At 46.2% G+C, this 18456-nt stretch overlaps 2 protein-coding genes across 2 annotated transcripts; one reads left to right on the forward strand and one right to left on the reverse strand.

The window, feature by feature from the left end:
* Positions 1-299: 299 nt before the first annotated feature.
* LOC125528075 (protein NRT1/ PTR FAMILY 4.5-like) lies at positions 300-3183 on the forward strand. The gene is made up of 5 exons (XM_048692593.2): positions 300-387; positions 521-738; positions 1571-2011; positions 2086-2210; positions 2336-3183. The coding sequence occupies exons 1-5, from the start codon at positions 300-302 to the stop codon at positions 3147-3149; spliced, it is 1686 nt and encodes a 561-aa protein (XP_048548550.2). The 3' UTR covers positions 3150-3183.
* Positions 3184-3329: 146 nt separating this feature from the next.
* On the reverse strand, positions 3330-4103 carry LOC147968054 (uncharacterized). Its single transcript, XM_087523369.1, has one exon. The coding sequence runs from the start codon at positions 4101-4103 to the stop codon at positions 3330-3332; it is 774 nt and encodes a 257-aa protein (XP_087379495.1).
* Positions 4104-18456: the final 14353 nt, after the last annotated feature.

The following is an 18456-nucleotide window of genomic DNA, read 5'->3' on the forward strand; positions in this document are numbered from 1 at the left end:
TAGTTGTGGTTTTTTAGTCACATGTACCTCTTTTTCTACTTCAATGTTAGTATATCCGTTTTGTACTGTCGAAATTTTACTTGGTAGAAAATAGCAAGTAGAAGCAATGTAATTCAAATAAATGTTGGTTGTCGGTAATGATGGGAATAAAATAGGACAGAATCTTTGATTGGTCCTGCTGATGCTATCAGTCCTCTGAATATGAATATCCACCTTCTATTTATACCCCTCTTATGTTGAGGCATGCAAGAGGCAGGCAGACAAGCAGTAGCAAGTCAGAAGGACGAAGAAGAAGCGCCATGGCAGTTGGAGTCTTTGTGAATTGGAGGGGAAAAACCATCAACAAAGAGGTGCACGGTGGAGTCAGAGCAGCATGGTTTTTGTATGGTAATTAAGTCACTATACAGGCCGAGTCCTTATTTGCATACATGTTTACACATGCTTGCACATACAATATCTCATTGTAAGCTTCTGAGTTTAAGACATTGAATCACTTTTGTGCGTTGTTTCCCATTTGCAGTTCTGACTGTGGTAACAAACGTGGTTATTGTCCCAAACGTGCTGAATATGGTTACTTATCTCCACGGAACAATGCATATGGGGGTTTCGGGCTCGGTGACTACAGCTGCTAATTTCTTTGGCGCCACATCTGGGTTTGCAATGATCGGAGCTTTCCTCTCTGACTCCTACATCACTCGCGCCAAAACTATGCTCCTCATTGGTCCATTTATGTTTCTGGTAATATACATCTTCATCTCTTCAGTTATCTACATGATTTCTATTTTTCTATTGACTCAAAGGAGTTATTCTTTGTTTAACTAGAACCAGCCAATAACAGAGACGGCAATAAAACATGCGTTTCTTTATGAATCATGTTAAACATATGCGGCTTTATCAGTAGAAAGAAGTGAATATGAAATCCTAGTATCTTAAAATTATACTCTGATAAGTGCTAAAAATGACTAACATAGTATCATAGATTTGATTTGTTTTATTATTGTAATTTTCTTCATTTCGATGTGGCCTCACCAAATTTGAAGGAAGTGCTGTCCGCAATTCTGATGTAAATTTCCAAAGCTGAAATTTGTTTGGGAACTTGGGATACATTTACTTTTTGAAAAAGCAAAATAGAGACCTGATTTCATTAACAAAATCAGTGAGAACAATTGTTTGAAAAGAAGAAGAGGAAATGTCATCCAACCATTTAGCCTGGCATGTACTATAATCGACACAAACCATAAGCCATAATCAATTTTGGGTGTACGAAATTGTAAGCGGCATGGTGAGAGTGGAGTATAAATATACCTTACAAAAACAGCAATGTGCCTTTAGCATACCTGCGGTATGCTGAAACTTAAAACTGCCTTATAACTTGTCATGTTTTCATATAACTCAATTGGTGCGAAAGATACAGTACATACTTTGGCATATCCTTGACAATGAAACCCACTTATTAGCGCCGATAAACGAGGACTTCCTTCATGCCAACATTAATCCGTATTCAAGTAGGGAACTAAGATATGTAATGTTATTGTAGCATAATTGATCGAGCATGCATTAATTTGTGCAGGGATACGGACTGCTCGCACTGCAAGCCTACCTACCCTCCCTCCACCCACCCCCTTGCAATATTGAAGCAGAGCCAAACAATTGCAAAGAGGTCCAGGGCAAGAACGCTGCCTTATTGTACGTAGGCTTGTATCTGAGTGCATTTGGTGATGGGTGTATACGATCTTGCTTGCCGTCCCTTGGAGCAGACCAATTTGACCATGAAGATCCCAAAGAGTCCCACCAGCAGTCCAGCTTCTTTAACTGGTATACCTTCGGAATCTCTTTTGGAGGTTTCGTAGGGCTGATTCTCATAGTGTGGCTCCAGGACTACAAAGGGTGGGATATCGCACTAGGGTTGTGTGCCGTCATAGTTCTGCTCGGATTGCTCGTAGTTGCTGCTGGTCTCCCTTTCTACCGCAACCAAGTACCACAAGGAAGTCCTCTGACTCGAATACTGCAGGTGGTACAAGCTACTTCCTAGCTCAAAACATAATAGTATGTTGCTTGTGTTGACTTCAATTTTGCTTCTCCCAGGTTCTTGTGGTTGCCTTCCGAAACAGGAAGATTGAAGTTGGTGAGGGGCTAGAAGAAGCACATGAAAGCAGTACCGAGGTGGGGACAGGTTACAATGGCTCGCTCTCTCAAACAAATAGTCTGAAGTAAGACTGGGTGAATCGAACCATGTTTTTAATTACTTGCACTTATCAAGTCGCCACAGAGAGTAGCGTACCCCATAGTGTTTTCAGAATCCATTCCCTAACTCTGTGATGATGCATGGTGCCAGATTTCTCGATAAAGCTTGCATCAACCGTGGTGAAAAGGGGGACTGGTTGGTCTGCAGCGTGACCAAGGTGGAGGAAACCAAGATTGTGCTCCGCATGCTTCCCATCTTCATCAGCTCCGTGATTGGATACATATCGAGCATCATCCTCTTCACGTTCACGGTGCAGCAAGGTGGCTTGACCAACACGAGGCTCGGCAAGATCCACATTTCCCCGGCGACACTCTTCGTCATCCCCATCACATTCCAGATGTTGATGCTTGCGGTCTATGACCAGTTCATCGTGCCGTTCCTGCGAAGGCGCACGGGCTACAGAGGCGGCATCACCCACTTGCAGCGCATCGGTATAGGCTTTGCCTCCATGATACTTGCCTGCGTCATCGCAGCGGTTGTCGAGAAAAAGAGGAAGCGGGCTGAGGTGCAGATGTCCCTTTTCTGGCTCGCACCTCAGTTCTTCCTGCTCGGCGTGTCGGACGTGACGTCGTTCACCGGGCTACTCGAGTTCTTCAACAGTGAGGCGCCACGGGGCATGAAGTCGATAGCCACGGCGCTGTTCTGGTGTGATCTGGGGCTCGCGTCGTTGATGGCCACATTCCTGGTGGATGCTGTGAACAGGGCGACAAGGCATGGTCACCGGGTAGGCTGGCTCGAGGGTGCAAGCTTGAACACTAGTCATCTTGACCTGTTCTACTGGGTTGTGGCTGTTATCGGATTACTCGGCTTCCTCAACTACCTGTACTGGGCCAACAAGTATGTGTACCAGAACAATCAACGCGTTGCTAGAGTTGTGCCAACGGTTGATCATGATTTGCCTTGACATATCAGATATGCAATGGTATATTAGTACTTTGGAAAAGAGAAGGATGTCTGATTCACTATGTCTTGAATTAGTCAAGTCTGTTGTCATGACTGCAGATGACATATCTGCAGCGGATTGAAAGTGTAGTTCAGTTAACTGCATTTAATTTTTTTTTGAGACAATCAAGCGAAGCTTTTATTAGACCATCACAATGTTTACAGGGACGAAAGTAAGATCACCGGGGTGGCCTAACCAGACATGGCGACCAAACCCCAGTCCCAAAGCATGCTTCGCTAAATTGTGAGCCTCGACATTCGAGCTCCTAAACTCATGAACAAAAGTGCAAGAATTAAAGGTACTAGAGTACTCTATGATCTCATGTATTATGGCCCCATAGACCGGGTTACTCTTCTGCTTGATATCGTTCACCACTTTCATGCAATCCGTCGCCACATGAATCGCTTGTAACTGGAGATCCTCTGCTAGTGCCATCGATTCCCTGACTCCCATTGCTTCCAGTGTTGTAGGGTCAGAGATGCCCTTGAACATGACAGTGGACGCACCGAGAAAAATACCCTCCCTGCTTCTGCACACCGCTGCAACCGCACCAACACTTGAACTCTCCATGCAGGCTGCATCTACATTAATTTTAGATGTACCCCACGCCGGTTGTAACCAATGAGTTGGTCGCGCCGTTCTGGCCTGCACAACAGTATTAGACACGTTCTTGATCACTTGAAGATCGCTCGGGAACGAGTTAATGAATGTGTGTGTTGCATGCGGACTCTGGAATATATCCTCATATATAGCTTTCCTTCTAGCTGCCCACAAGGTAACCGTCATACGTACAAAATGTTCATGCGAGAGAGTATTCTTCAGAGCAAAAATCCATTCCCTTGCATCCTCACCATCATGCTGGCTCATCTGTTCAACAAGAGAATCGTCAGATATCGCCCACACGCTGCTTGCCATCGCGCACTCAAGCAAAGCATGTCTCCATAAATCTCTGGCACCGCAAAACACACATGTAGAAGTAGTCGACATGTTTCTATGGTGGAGTAGCTCCGCTGTTGGGATAGAGCTGCGTGCAAAACGCCATAAAAACAACTTCACCTTCGATGGCACATCCGTCTTCCATAACTTAGTCCAGTCGCTACCCGTGTTGCCCGATGCTGATGCGTTATCACCACTTCCATGCTCTCCCTCTAGCCTTGCTTGTACAATCAGTCTATAGGCAGATTTTACAGAAAAATTACCCTTCTTCTCACCACTCCATGCCCAGAAATCTTCCATGTTGCGTGTGCATAGAGGTATAGATAATATTCCTTCTGCATAAACAGGCAAAAAGACAGTCCGAACCAGTTGTTCATTCCAAGTGGCCTCCTGGGCATTGATATAATCCGCCACTAGGCGCGGCGGATTCTATATTAACGGCGACATCGGTCTCATCATTCCTGATCTTGGAATCCAGTTCTGTGTCCAGACTTCAGTAGTTTGCCCATTGCCAATTCGCCTGACTATACCCAAATTTAGCATGTCCCTCCCGTCCAAGATAGCTCGCCAGATTTGCGAGGGCCGACTTCCAAGCTCCGCCTCCAGAATGGATGTCTCGGGGAAATATGAGGCCTTCAAAATTCGTGCACTCAGCGTTGTTGGTTCTGTCAATACTGCATTTAACTGAACCGCAACAGAAAGAGAGTGGTGTGTGTTGGGCCGAAGGCCGTGTAATGTGTTGGGCCCAAGGCCAGGGTTGGCTAGCCTAGGTGGGCAGCTACAAATTGTACGATGACCAGTGTGTGAGGCAGCGATGGAAATATCAACTAGTTTCCCTTTCCCCTTCTCAAAGCTCGCGCTCACCTAACCTGCTGCTCCTCGCCTATCTCCCTTCTCGATCCCCCTCTCACCCGGGTCATGACAATCTGGTAATCAGAGTCTAGAATTTATTTCCCACCACCTCATCGCTGCCGCTGATCTCATACCCTCTCGATCGCCGGTAAAATCCACCGGGTCAGGTGCGAGCCGCTCCGGTGAGCTCGCCTGAAATCCTGCTCGGGGTTCGGTCGATTTGGAGCGAGACTACGACGCCGTCCAAACCCTCGGTGCAGACCCGCCGCGTCCTCGACGCGATGGCGGAGACCATCGATAAGTTGCAGAACTTTCTCGAGACGGTCATCCGCCACCTTGATGCGAACCAGAAGATAGCCGACGAACGACATCAAGCGTAGCTCTCCTACAACGAGAAGGCCTCCACCAAGCTCAAACATTCCAAGAAGATCGACCTCACTCAAGCAGATGTGGATGAGGCCCGCAAGACCGCGCCAACGGTCGACCCCACCGCCTCGCACAAAACCGCTGCCAAGTCACCATCGGCCATTCCGACGATGGCGGGCTCCTCGTCGCCCGCACCATCGCCACCGCCACCTCCCCTGCCAACCCACCCCGCGCCACTACCCCTCTACACGAATGGGGCAGCCCAGCTGCCGTCCACGCGGCTCGTCATCCACGGCCCGCCTCTGCTGCTCCAGCCATCGCCCACGGCCACTGATCGGGATCGCGGGACCAATCTGTACACCAAGCCGCCCAAGCACGACTTCCCGGGGTTCGACGGCGATGCTCCATGCATCTGGCTCGAGTGGTGCATGTCATACTTCGATTTGTACCGTGTGCAACCACACAGCTGGGTCACCACGGCCTCTCTATAGATGGACAAACTGGCAGCGATGTGGCTGCAGGCACATCGTCAGAAACATCCAGGGCTGTCCTGGATAGTGTTCCACGCGGCTGTCGGGGAGGAATTCGGGCCAGAAGAGCTTGAGGCACAGATGCACCAATTGGTTCAGTTGCGCCAGACAGGGAGTGTGCAAGAATATCGTCAGCAATTCGAGACACTGATGTACCATCTTCTGTCCTTGGATCCAACCTTGAGCACCCAGTTTTTCATCTCCCAGTTTCTCAAGGACGAGCTACGGCTCGGCGTGCGCTTACAGGCTCCTTCCAGCATCACGTGAGCCGCAATGTTCGCACGAATCCAGGAAGAGGGGCTGGAGAAACAACGCGCCCACGCCATTGGATCGTACCAGTGGGTCATCCACCGCCGCCCCCAATGGCAGCAGCCCCCGTTCCAGGACGCGCAGCAGCAGCCCCGCGCCCGGCGGCCGATGACTTTGCCAGAAAGCGGCAATTGTGGGAGTTCCGGAGAGCCAACGGCCCGTGTTTCCGCTAGGGTGACAAATACTCCCGCGAGCACCAGTGCAAGCGCACGGGACAGATCCTGATGATCGAGGTGGGTGAATTCGGTGACACTACGTCTGACGACACAATGCACACATTGCAGCTTCTGGATGCACCAGCTCCGCACGAACCTGAATATTGCTCTCTAAGTCAACATGCAGTTTCCGGCGAGGAAGGCCCTTCCACCATTCGCCTGCGGGCACAGTGGGCGATCAGATCATGCTACTGCTGGTCGACTCGAGAAGCTCTCACAGTTTCATCAGTGAGTCCTTTGCCTCCCGGCTTTCTGCACAAACTAACAAACTACCCCCGGTTTCAGTTCACATGGCCAATGGACAACGACTCCTCTGCAACAAGATTGTGCACCAATTGGCATGGCAAGTGCCCGGCCACACCTTCCACACCGATCTTCGCGTGCTGCCACCGAGTGCATACGACGGTGTTCTAGGCATCGACTGGCTTTCAGCTCAGAGCCCAATGTTGTGTCACTGTCAGTTCGACACCGCGGGCAAATCAATTCTGTTGCAAGGAGTCAAAACAACAGACATGCCTCTCATCCCTGAAGTGGATGCATACGAGTTACATCGCATGGAGGTAGCAAATGATATTTGGACTTTAGCTTTGGTTACCATTGAGAAGACTGATGAAACACAAGCTGCAACCGTCCCACCAAATATTCAGGAAGTCTTGTCTGAATACCAGGACGTGTTTACTGAACCAACAATCATGCCCCCGCGCCGTCAATACGATCATGGAATTAATATTAATCTGGAGCCGACGCAGAAGGATGATATCAACTTCAGATTAAGTCTTGTCTCCTTTGGTTTGAAGGAATTTCATAGGAATTCTAGAGGATAGGATTTTTATAGGATTTTTTTCCTTTAGAGCCCTTTGGTTCATAGGAATGGATTCCTATTCCTACATAGGATTGGTTCCTATCCTCCACATTTTATAGAAAAATAAAAATAAGCCTAAACTCAATGGAAAAATTCCTTTGGTGTCAACCAAATGACATCTCGTTTCCTATTCCTACTCATAGGATTTGAGATACATGTCATCTCATTTCCTACAAAATTCCTATTCCTAAAATAACCCTATCCTATGAACCAAAAGGAGGGACAATGTCACGACTGCAGATGACATATATGCAGTGGACTGAAAGTGCAGTTCAGTTAACTGTGTTTAACCAAACGGCAACAGAAAGAGAGTGGTGTGTGTTGGGCCGAAGGCCGTGTAATGTGTTGGGCCCAAGGCCAGGGTTGGCTAGCCAAGGTGGGCCGCTACAAATTGTAGGATGACAGTGTGTGAGGCAGCGATGGAAATATCAACTAGTTTCCCTTTCCCCTTCTCCAAGATCACTCTCACCTAACCTGCTGCTCCTTGCCTATCTCCCTTCTCGTCTCGATCCCCTTCTCACCCGGGTCATGACATCTGCAGAGGAGTAATGTACAAGCCTGAAGCCTGTACTAGTATTCTGCTGTCATACACAGTATGTGCTGATTGTTTCCAGTTAGTTTGTTGTACTCATCCTTGCTACTCTTTGCCGGAAGAATTGGCTTTCCCCCTTGGTACACGGCGTGTTTCATCTGGATAATTCTAGGCGGCAAGGTAAAATTCATATATGTTTCATATGTGAATGTAAACAGTGAGCTGAAACTGACTAATCTTATGCATATGTCCGTGCCACAAAGATGTACTCCCTCTGTTCCGAATTACTTGTTTTGGACCGTATCTAGACAAATCCAAGACAAGTAATTCGGAACAGAGGGAGTAAATCTAATTAGGCTCTGTGTGGCAATGGTGAGGAAAAATTAAGTGAGCAACATGATCCACAAACTGGAGGCAATGGGTTAGCTAAAGCAATAGGCATTCACATAGCCCAAGGAATATGTGCAGCTGAATTAGTACTCTTCGCATGTGGCTCAAGATCGACTAGCGATCACAAACGACGTGTAATGCTGGAAATATACGCTCGTACTACAACAAAGACAAAGCAAGAAGAACGAAATGGGAGGAGGTGAATGTGATCAGATGGAACCTGCTCTCTTCAGCTTCTTAGGACCGATATCCACTCGAGGTCGGCCAAAGCTCATCGCCGCGCCATGAACCGTCTCTGTCTCCTGCCTATCACCATCCACCGCCGCCGCCGATAGGGTTTGCGCTGCGAGAGAGGGGTGGAATCATGGAAAAGGTGTTCGCCCGTCGTCGCTATTGCCATCGCCTTTGTGTCTCTCTCTCTCACTCTGTTCGTGGCGGCGGCGAGCCCTGAATCGCCCTCCTCTGCCGAGTCCCCTCTGTCTCTCACAACGACGGTTCCCACGAACGTGACCACATTTTTTTTGAGAGAGAGCATTCTTCAGAGCAAAAATCCATTCCCAGCCAGCACGGCACGCCACGGCCCTTTTAAGCACGGCCCCAAGGCCTGACCACGGCCCTTTCAAGCACGGCACCTATAATTTTTTTAGACAATGGAGCAACTAGATTAGGAAAACCCTACACGCCGCTCATTGCGTCAAAATGTCGACAGAACCCACAGGGAATACAATCGCTAGCAATGGGCTGGCCCATTAAACCAGAGCTAGCCATCCGGTTTTGCGAACCCTGTAGAAGGTTTCCTGAACCGTTTTTTCCTTTTCAACCGTATTTCCTGTTTCTTCTTTGGGTTTTTCCGGTTTTTGTTTTTTTTTTGTTTTCTTTCTTTTTCTGTTTCTTTTTCTTCTTTCTTTTCTGTTTTACGTTTGTTTTTTCGTTTTTTTGTTTCTTTAGAAAATTGTTCAGAAAGTTCAAAATTTGTTTGTGTTTCTAATTTTTTTTCCATATTTCAAAAAATGTTCGTGTTTAAAAAAATTATCCAAATTCAAAAAATGTTCGCATTTTTCAAAAATAATTGGGCATTTCAAAAAATGTTCTTGGTTTTACAAAATTTGTTCAGAATGTTTTTGTTCAAATTGTTTCACAATTTTTAGAAAAAGTTTCTGTTTTAAAAAATTGTTCATGTTTTCATTTTTTCAGGAGTTTCAAAAAAAATTCCAGTTTTAAAAATTGTTCACAAATCGTGGTTCGAAAATTTGTTCAGCAATTTCAAAATATGTTCACGTTTTCAATTTTTTTGAAATTTGTAAAAATGTTCTGGTTTCAAAACAATTGCTCAGGATTTTCAAAAAATATTCTTATGTTTGGAAAAATAATAGTTTTTTAAAATTTGTTCACTAATTTGGTAAGTGCTTGCGTTTCACAGAACATTCCATTTTTTGAAAAATATTGCTTCCGAAATTTCCAAACTAATTCGGATCTGCACAGCTTCTTTGGTCTTTAAGTTTGATGCTAGTTGTTAAATCAGCTACAATGGCTAGCTCGGTTGGCAGTAACACGTCGTCCATAGCTGAGGATCGTCGGTTTGATTCCGCGCTAGCGCATATTTTTTTTAGCTATAGTGCGCGTTTGATATCTGTTGTTGTCTTCGTGGACTGGCCCAATCGAAGTCCCCCCTGTGCGAAACGGCAACAACTTGACGCACAGAGTGTCACATAGTGGGTCCCGCTAGATTAGAGGTACACTGCCCGCAAGGGTCACTTTGGTTGGCAGAGGCGCGCCGCCATGTGTCGCATGCTCGGTACTGCCTCAGGATTTTATTTTTTTTATGTACGTGTTTTTGGGTTTTAAATGTTTTTTTTTCGGATTTTTCGGCTTATCAAGTTTCACCCTATTACTCTAGGTTCTGGAGAGAAAAATTTTGAAAAAAATCTTGTGCGAAAAAGCGCATTTTTTTTGCTTTCACGGGAGGCACAGATTTGCTTCCGTGAGGAAAAGAAAAAAAAAACATGTTTTGTTTCTTCCACGAAAGACACATATTTGCCTCTCGAGAAAATGAAAAAACGCGTTTTTTTTTGCTTCCATGAGAGGCACGGATTTGCTTCCGTGAGAGGACAACTGTACCTTTCAGAAAAAGAAAAAAAAATGTTTTTCTTTGCTTTCACATGAGGCACAAATTTGCTTATCGTGGAGGCACATATTTGGCATAGTTCTACCTCTTAGAAAGGGAAAAAAATTGCTTCCTCAAGAAGCACATATTTGCTCGCCGTGGAGGCATATATTTGCTTCTGTGAGAACATTGTGCCTCTCAGAAGAGGGGTCTTTTTAAAAAAAAAACATGCTTCCAGCTTGAGTTTTTTTTCTTTCAGATCTTTTTTGCGAAAAAGTTCGTCGAAACCTATTAATATGGGATCTAGTTCCGAAAGATCTCGACACGAAAAAATTAACGGTGAAAATGATTCGGTATTTGAACGCATGGTTTAACATTTTGAATAAATAAATCTACGAAAAAATGTTAAAACTCCCAGGTTGCGGCAAATAGTCGATGTATTGCACACCCTTGATGGTACATGGCCCGGTACAGTTAGCTTCTCTTCGTGCAATCATTTTTTATGTTTTTGGGAACCTTTTGGATGCTTCCTACTAGGTTTTGAGAACCTTACAGGAGGTTTCTGACTGGTTTTTGTTTTTAGTTCTTCCTTCTTCTTTTCTTTTTAAGTTTTTTTATCTGTTTTCGTTTTCCTCTTTTTTGTTTTTTCGGTCTTTTTTTCTTCTTCTCTTTAAAAAAAATCAAAGTTGAAAAAAAGTTCAAAGTCATAAAAAAATTGGTTCTCTAAAAAATGTTCAGATTTTTCAAATTTTGTTCGTGTTTTGCAAAAATTATATGAACATTTCAAATGTTCAGTTTTCAAATTTTTGTTCACGTATTCGAGAAATGCTCTCATTTCCAAATTTGTTTGGGATTTTCAAAATTGTTCCCAATTCAAAAATTGTTCTGAAAATTCAAGAAAGATTGTGCTTTAAAAAATTGTTCATGTTTTCAAATTCTGTTCACAAATTCAAAAAATGTCTATGTTTTCACAAAAAGTTCAAGAGTTTCAATATTTTTTCGGGATTTCAGAAAATTCTTCGTAAGTTCAAAAAACTATTCAAATTTTGGAAAATTGTTCGAGACATTTTGAAATGGTGTTAAGTCTGATACTGCCATCAGTTCTTTAAGAATTGCATTGTATATTCGCTGCCAAAGTTCTTTGGTCGTAGTGGCTAGCAGCGAGCGCGCATGAGTAGGCAGTCATGGGTTTGATTCCCAACAATCGCGCACTATCGGCTTTGCAATTTTCACCCTCGCATTCATGTCACACCGCAATGGGTTGGCCTAGTCCGATGCACCCTGTGTGATGGAGCGTGTATTTGTCGCAAAATGCGGTCAATAGGAGCTCCATTATAAATGTTGGCCTGGCATGGCATGGCCGTGAGTCATCCCGGGTTGCTTGTCTGCCTTCCGTGCCTTTTGTTTTTACAAATTCAGAAAATAAAACAAATTAATAAAATAGAAATATAAAGAATAAGAAAATATAAGGAAAAACTAAAAAATTAAAGAAAAGTCTAAAAATAAAAAAATTGTAGAAAAGACCTAATTACTGTTGGGAAACGTAGTAATTTTAAAAAATTTCCTACGCACACGCAAGATCATGGTGATGCATAGCAATGAGAGGGAAGAGTGTTGTCTACGTACCCTCGTAGACCGGAAGCGGAAGCGTTAGCACAACGCGGTTGATGTAGTCGTACGTCTTCACGGTCCGACCTATCAAGCACCGAAACTACGGCACCTCCGAGTTCTAGCACACGTTCAGCTCGATGACGATCCCCGGACTCCGATCCAGCAAAGTGTCGGGGATGAGTTCCGTCAGCACGACGGCGTGGTGACGATCTTGATGTTCTACCGTCGCAGGGCTTCGCCTAAGCACCGCTACAATATTATCGAGGATTATGGTGGAGGGGGGCACCGCACACGGCTAAGAGATCAATGACCAATTGTTGTGTCCATGGGGTGCCCCCTTGCCCCCGTATATAAAGGAGTGGAGGAGGGGGGCGGCCAAGGAGGGTGGCGCGCCCTAAGGGGACTCCCACAGGGAGTAGGACTCCCCTTTTTCCTATTAGGAGTAGGAGAGGGAAGGAAGAGGAAGGAGGGAGGAAGGAAAGGGGGGTCGGGCCCCCTCCCAATTCGGATTGGGCTTGGGGGGGGCCCTCCTTCCCCTCCTTTTCACTAAGGCCCAATAAGGCCCATATACCTCCCGGTGGGTTCCGATAACCTCCCGGTGATCCGGTATTGTCCCAATCTCACCCGGAACCTTTCCGGTGTCCAAATATAGTCGTCCAATATATCGATCTTTATGTCTCGACCATTTCGAGACTCCTCGTCAAGTCCGTGATCACATCCGGGACTCCGAACAACCTTCGGTACATCAAAATATATAAACTCATAATGAAACTGTCATCGTAATGTTAAGCTTAAGCGTGCGGACCCTACGGGTTCGAGAACAATGTAGACATGACCGAGACACGTCTCCGGTCAATAACCAATAGCGGAACCTGGATGCTCATATTGGCTCCTACATATTCTACGAAAATCTTTATCGGTCAGACCGCATAACAACATACGTTTGTTTCCTTTGTCATTGGTATGTTACTTGCCCGAGATTCGATCGTCGGTATCTCAATACCTAGTTCAATCTCGTTACCGGCAAGTCTCTTTACTCGTTCTATAATACATCATCTTGCAACTAACTTATTAGTTCCATTGCTTGCAAGGTTTAAGTGATGTGTATTACCGAGAGGGCCCAGAGATACCTCTCCGACAATCGGAGTGACAAATCCTAATCTCGAAATACGCCAACCCAACATGTACATTTGGAGACCCTGTAGAGCACCTTTATAATCACCCAGTTACATTGTGACGTTTGGTAGCACACAAAGTGTTCCTCCGGTAAACGGGAGTTGCATAATCTCATAGTCATAGGAACATGTATAAGTAATGAAGAAAGCAATAGCAACATACTAAACGATCGGGTGCTAAGCTAATGGAATGGGCCATGTCAATCACATCATTCTTTTAATGATGTGATCTCGTTAATCAAATGACAACTCATGTCTATGGTTAGGAAACATAATCATCTTCGATTAACGAGCTAGTCAAGTAGAGACATACTAGTGACACTTTGTTTGTTTATGTATTCACACAAGTATCATGTTTCCGGTTAATTCAATTCTAGCATGAATAATAAACATTTATCATGATATAAGGAAATAAATAATAACTTTATTATTACCTCTAAGGCATATTTCCTTCAATTACAAGTTGGACGGGTTGCGTGTTTCGCCATGTTGGGCTGGGCTGTGTCAGCTCACAATTAAAAGGTCTGTGCAGTGCCCGACCTTAAGACCCTTATTCCGGGATCGGCTTTTTTTCATGGGAGACTAAAGGCCTTCCCGACTCTTTTAATCGCCTCATATTTGCCCTATATTTGGACTGGGTATGAGAGATGTCAGACAGCTCGGGGTATGAGGCCGGTATAAGGCACCCCTGTGGGCTTATTTTTTTTCTGCCAGCCCGAATGTTTAAGACCGATTTAAGACACCGGGCTGGCTCTATGATTTTTGAAGCGAGGTGGCTATGATCCTCAGCTTCCAAAGACTGTTGTGTCTTGTGAGTGTCCGTCTCATGTCCTTGCAGCCGGCTGACGTCGTGTGTCATTGAAAAAAAAATGTTAGGACCAAATTACTTTGTGCTACACGTGTGGCACTTATTATTTAGGTAAAAAAAAAATGCCAACATGCGACACCGTAGCACCTATATAATACATGTGGTCATCACTATAAGAAACTTTCCTGCACAAATGTGGGTTAATTTACAGATAATACATAATTATATCCTCAAAAAGAGATCACCAAAATACTGCATTATTATAAAAAAACAAATTATAAGTACCTGATGTCAGGTCCGAGTACACGGCAAATCAAATGTTTTTGATGGCAATTCTAGTGATGCAAGGATGACAAATCAGTTGACACATACGATAAATTTTCTGTCAAAAGTAAACTGAAGCAAGAAGCTGGCATGCTTGCATTACCAAACCATCAAAATACCATATATTACAAAAATGAAAACAGACTACATTGTCTCCGCACACATCAAATTAAATTTTTTTATGAAATTCCAACAACACCAACCAGCAGCGAAACGCGCCCATAATCCTTTTAGTATAACATAACTAAGAATAGTGTACATGATACCGCTCAATTCACTGGTGGAATAAAACTGAAATATTGGCAGGGGGTAGGAGAGGCGTGCTTTGCATCCAACGTGGCGCGGCAACGCACCCAATTCCAGTCGAAGCTGAGGTCCACCTCCACGTCCACTCCGCCGCGCCGTCGGTCACTCTCGATGCGCTCGCGGAAATCTCTGGGCAGAGCCGGCCACCCGGCGGTGACGGTCGAGGCGATCACGGTGTCCCCCTTCCCCGGCACGCAGAAGGGTGCGACGTCCGCCTTGGCAATAACCACGCCGGAGTAGACCACTTCCACGGTGGCGCCCCCGCCGCTGTCGTCGCCCCAGCAGAATGTGCGCCGATACGTGCTCTTGGCGTGCAGAGTGACGTTGAACGACGGCGGCGTGGTGGCATTGGCGGCGAAGTCGGGCCCGAACCCGGTGTAGGCGACGGGTTCCATGGAGAATTTGATCCTCCCAACAAACTGCAGGCCGTGAGCTAGCATGCAACCGGAGGCGAAGACCAAGAGGGCGAGGAAGGTGAACAAGGCGAGAATCTTCCAGTTGTCGAAGAAGCCATCGGAGTCGCCCCTCAAAGTGGCGAGAAGACCGTTCCGATCTATGGCCATGGGTACGTCTTGCCACGAGGCAAATCTGTTTTTGCTAGGTACCTCTGGAGACGATGAATCTCCATAGCTTAGAGGCGGTGATGTATACAACGAGGAAAGAGTCCGACGGAGGCCGGAGAGCAGCCGTAAGCATTACAAACTGCCTCTGATCTGGACACCGGAGATATTCATCGTGTCCGCGCACGGCCCGATTCCAACTCGTCCTTGTGTATCTGGCAGTGGCATCCCCCAATAAATATATATACCAGGCGATCAAGCTGTGGCGCGTTTTGCTTAATTAACCTCGAGATCGATCGTCGTCTGATTGCGGCGCGCGCAGCGTACGTACATCATGGACGGTGCTAGCGGCGGTGCCGAAGCGCCGACGATGAGGAGAAGTGATGCGTGCCTCCTCCTTGGCTTCATGGCCATCACTGTTGTTCTCATTGTCTGCGGGTGGTATTCATCTTCTCCGCCCGATGGCCCGAGTTTCTCCGTCAAGCTCACGGGCGTGGGTGGTCTCGTCCCGCAGGGCGGCGGCGGCCCGGCGGTGATCCACCCGGCGTTCGGCCTTAGCCTCCGAGCCCACAACGGCCAGAGCTTCAAGACCTGCAGGGAGAACGTCACGACCACGGTGCTGTACGGCAACGTGGTGCTGGGATGGGCCCGCGTGCCGGACTTCTGCGTCGACGAGTGGGCGTCCACGGAGATGAGCGCCGTGGTGTCCAACGCCGACGTGGTTCTCACCGATGACCTGCGACGTCGTCTGGACTCGGAGCTGCTCGCCGGGACGCTGGAGCTGGATGTGGAGACGAGGATGTGGTTCCCTGAGGGTCAACCTCTCTTTTGGGAGTGCCAGGATTGCTCGTCCCGGGAGTGCTTGGTAGTGTGCCGAGAAAACCCGGGACAGGCCGGCTACGCACCGTGCCAAACACGCTCACTGTATGCAGCGCAGTAAGGCATGGGTTTTGCTCTACCTCTTGTTGTCTTTTAAGTTTTGTTGTACTCCCTCTATTTTAAAATGTAAGACGGCTTTTTACATTAGTGTAGTATAAAAAAAATTGAGACGAAGAAAGTACCATATGAATAGGGTTTGCGCCTACACGGGATGCGTGGGAATTTTTTTTTTTTTGAAACCGATGTGCGGGAGTTATATCTCGCTTATAGTGAGATATATCATGCCCTCGTCTGAAAGCTTTTACCCACACGTAGCCATTAAGCCGGCCCAGTTTTGTCTTTTATTTTACTTTTTTTTTCTTTGTCGAGTTTTTCCCTGTATTTGGTGACTTAAGAGCCAAATATGGTTTGTGGCGTGATCGAGCCCCGCGACGGATATGCCGGAACTATATCAAGCAAGATATATGATGTTCTCGTGTGAAAGCTTTTACCTCACATGTAGCCATTAAGCCGACCCAGTTTTGTCTTTTTCTTTCATTTTTTTTTCTTTACAAATGCTGCTAGGTTCCTTTGCTCGGGTTTATTCGATATTTTCTTTTCATTTTTTTTGTTTTTACTCTGTTATTTACTGTTTTTCTTTGATTTTTTGTTTTTCTTTGTTTTTAAACCTCTTTTCTATGTTTCTTTGTCGGTTTCTCTATTTTTATTTTATTTCTTCTATTTTTTGTTTCTTATCTTGGGTTTTCTTCAAACTTTTTTATTTTCCTTCTTTTCTTTTCATTTTAGGTCCGAATAACTGTCACACGTGTGGCATGGACGGAAACCCGTCCGCACGCCTCGTGTGGCATGGACGGGAACCGGCCCGCACGACCACGTACGCGCGCACAAAAGCACGGCCCGCACGTCCGGTGAGTGGCAACCCCGCCCGCACTACCCCGTCCGGGCCAGACGACCCGCTGCCTGCACGACCCAGCCGTTCCCGGCCTCCGATCCATCCCCTCTCTCGTCTGTCGTCATCGTCCCCCACCTCTCGAACCCCGACCTCCGTCGCTGGCCATCTCTGGTTGCCATGGCAACCAGGGCAGATCCGTAGGGCGCTCCCACCGCAAACCACACCCCAACCCTCCCCACCCCCAGCCCCCCACTCCAACCCAGCCCTCCAGAGACGATCATCTAAAACCAGGTGAAATCTCCCGATCTCATCTTTCTCATCCTTAAGGCTGAAAATCTCCCGATCTTGTACTGGGTCCATGCTATAGGGGTAGAACACTGCATGGTTCAGTGTATATTCGCAATTGCCAGGCAGAGTACACCAGATCTGCCATGTACTACGTTTGACATTAACTTAAGTTCATAGTTTAATTGACGCAAGTAGTTGGGTATGAAATGGATGAGTAGGAATTCCTAAAAAAGGGCAGGAAGGACAATTTTTGGAATGAAGGGGGTGGGAAAAATTAATTGCCACTTGTGTATAACGACAGTTGCCACCTTTCGTTGTCAGTAGCTGCCACCTATTTTGACCTGTTGCTTGCCATCCCTATCTTCTATGTGCAAGCAGCAGAAGAATGCAATTCTTGTGGATTGTTGATGCCTTCTTGTTCGTCCAGTGATTGAGAACACATCGAAAAGAAGCGAGACACGAAAAGAATGAATCATGAAAATGGCGCTGATGCTTGGGGTTCTCAAAGGCCAGAAACGCCCCCTTGGGATGCATCAGAGTACAGTCAACTCATCTCTGCAGGGCCGTTGCTGCCACTACTAGAACAGTATGCAGGCGTAGGTATGATGCGTGATAAGAAAAGAAGAGAACAGTTGCCATCTTCGCAACGATGAAGATGACATTCTACTTATGTCATACACTGTCATTTTTTTCGCAGGTTCTTATGACCAAAACACTCATAGGGGGCCCCCATGGAAAGTTCAGTCACAAGGCGCTAACACTGACAAATGTACGGGCAGCCAACTTCAACTAGCTAGTATGTCTAATCAAGGTAATGCAAAACGAAAAAAGAGCACATACTGCTGTGGACATGAAAAATGAACATGCAAAAAAACTGGCAAAAGGACTCACGAGTTATCACGGGTGAAAATGCAGAGCCTTCATGCAGCACGTTGCATCAAGCAACACCCATGTACCTGCCATCGACGTCATACACAGGTGAGTCCATAAAAAAAGTGAAGTTGCGGATGCTCAATTAGCAGAAGGAGCATAGTTGACAACTACAATTGCCATGACTGGACATCTATAGTTGCCATGAATTGAAAACTACACTTCTCATCCCTGGACAACTGTTGTTGCCATCCCTGGACACCTGTAGTTGCCATGGAGGAACAACTGCAGTTGCCATGCCAGTGCAACTACATTTGCCATGCCATGGCAACTGCAGTTGCCATACAGGAACAACTGCGGTTGCCATACCGACGCAACTACAGTTGCCATGCCAGTAAAACTACAGTTACCACATCAGGGGCAACTGCGGTTGCCGTGCTAGCACAAAACTGCATTTGC

The sequence above is a fragment of the Triticum urartu genome, chromosome 5A (assembly GCF_056163025.1).
Source record: "Triticum urartu cultivar PI428250 chromosome 5A, HENAU_Tu73, whole genome shotgun sequence".
Lineage (NCBI taxonomy): Eukaryota > Viridiplantae > Streptophyta > Magnoliopsida > Poales > Poaceae > Triticum > Triticum urartu.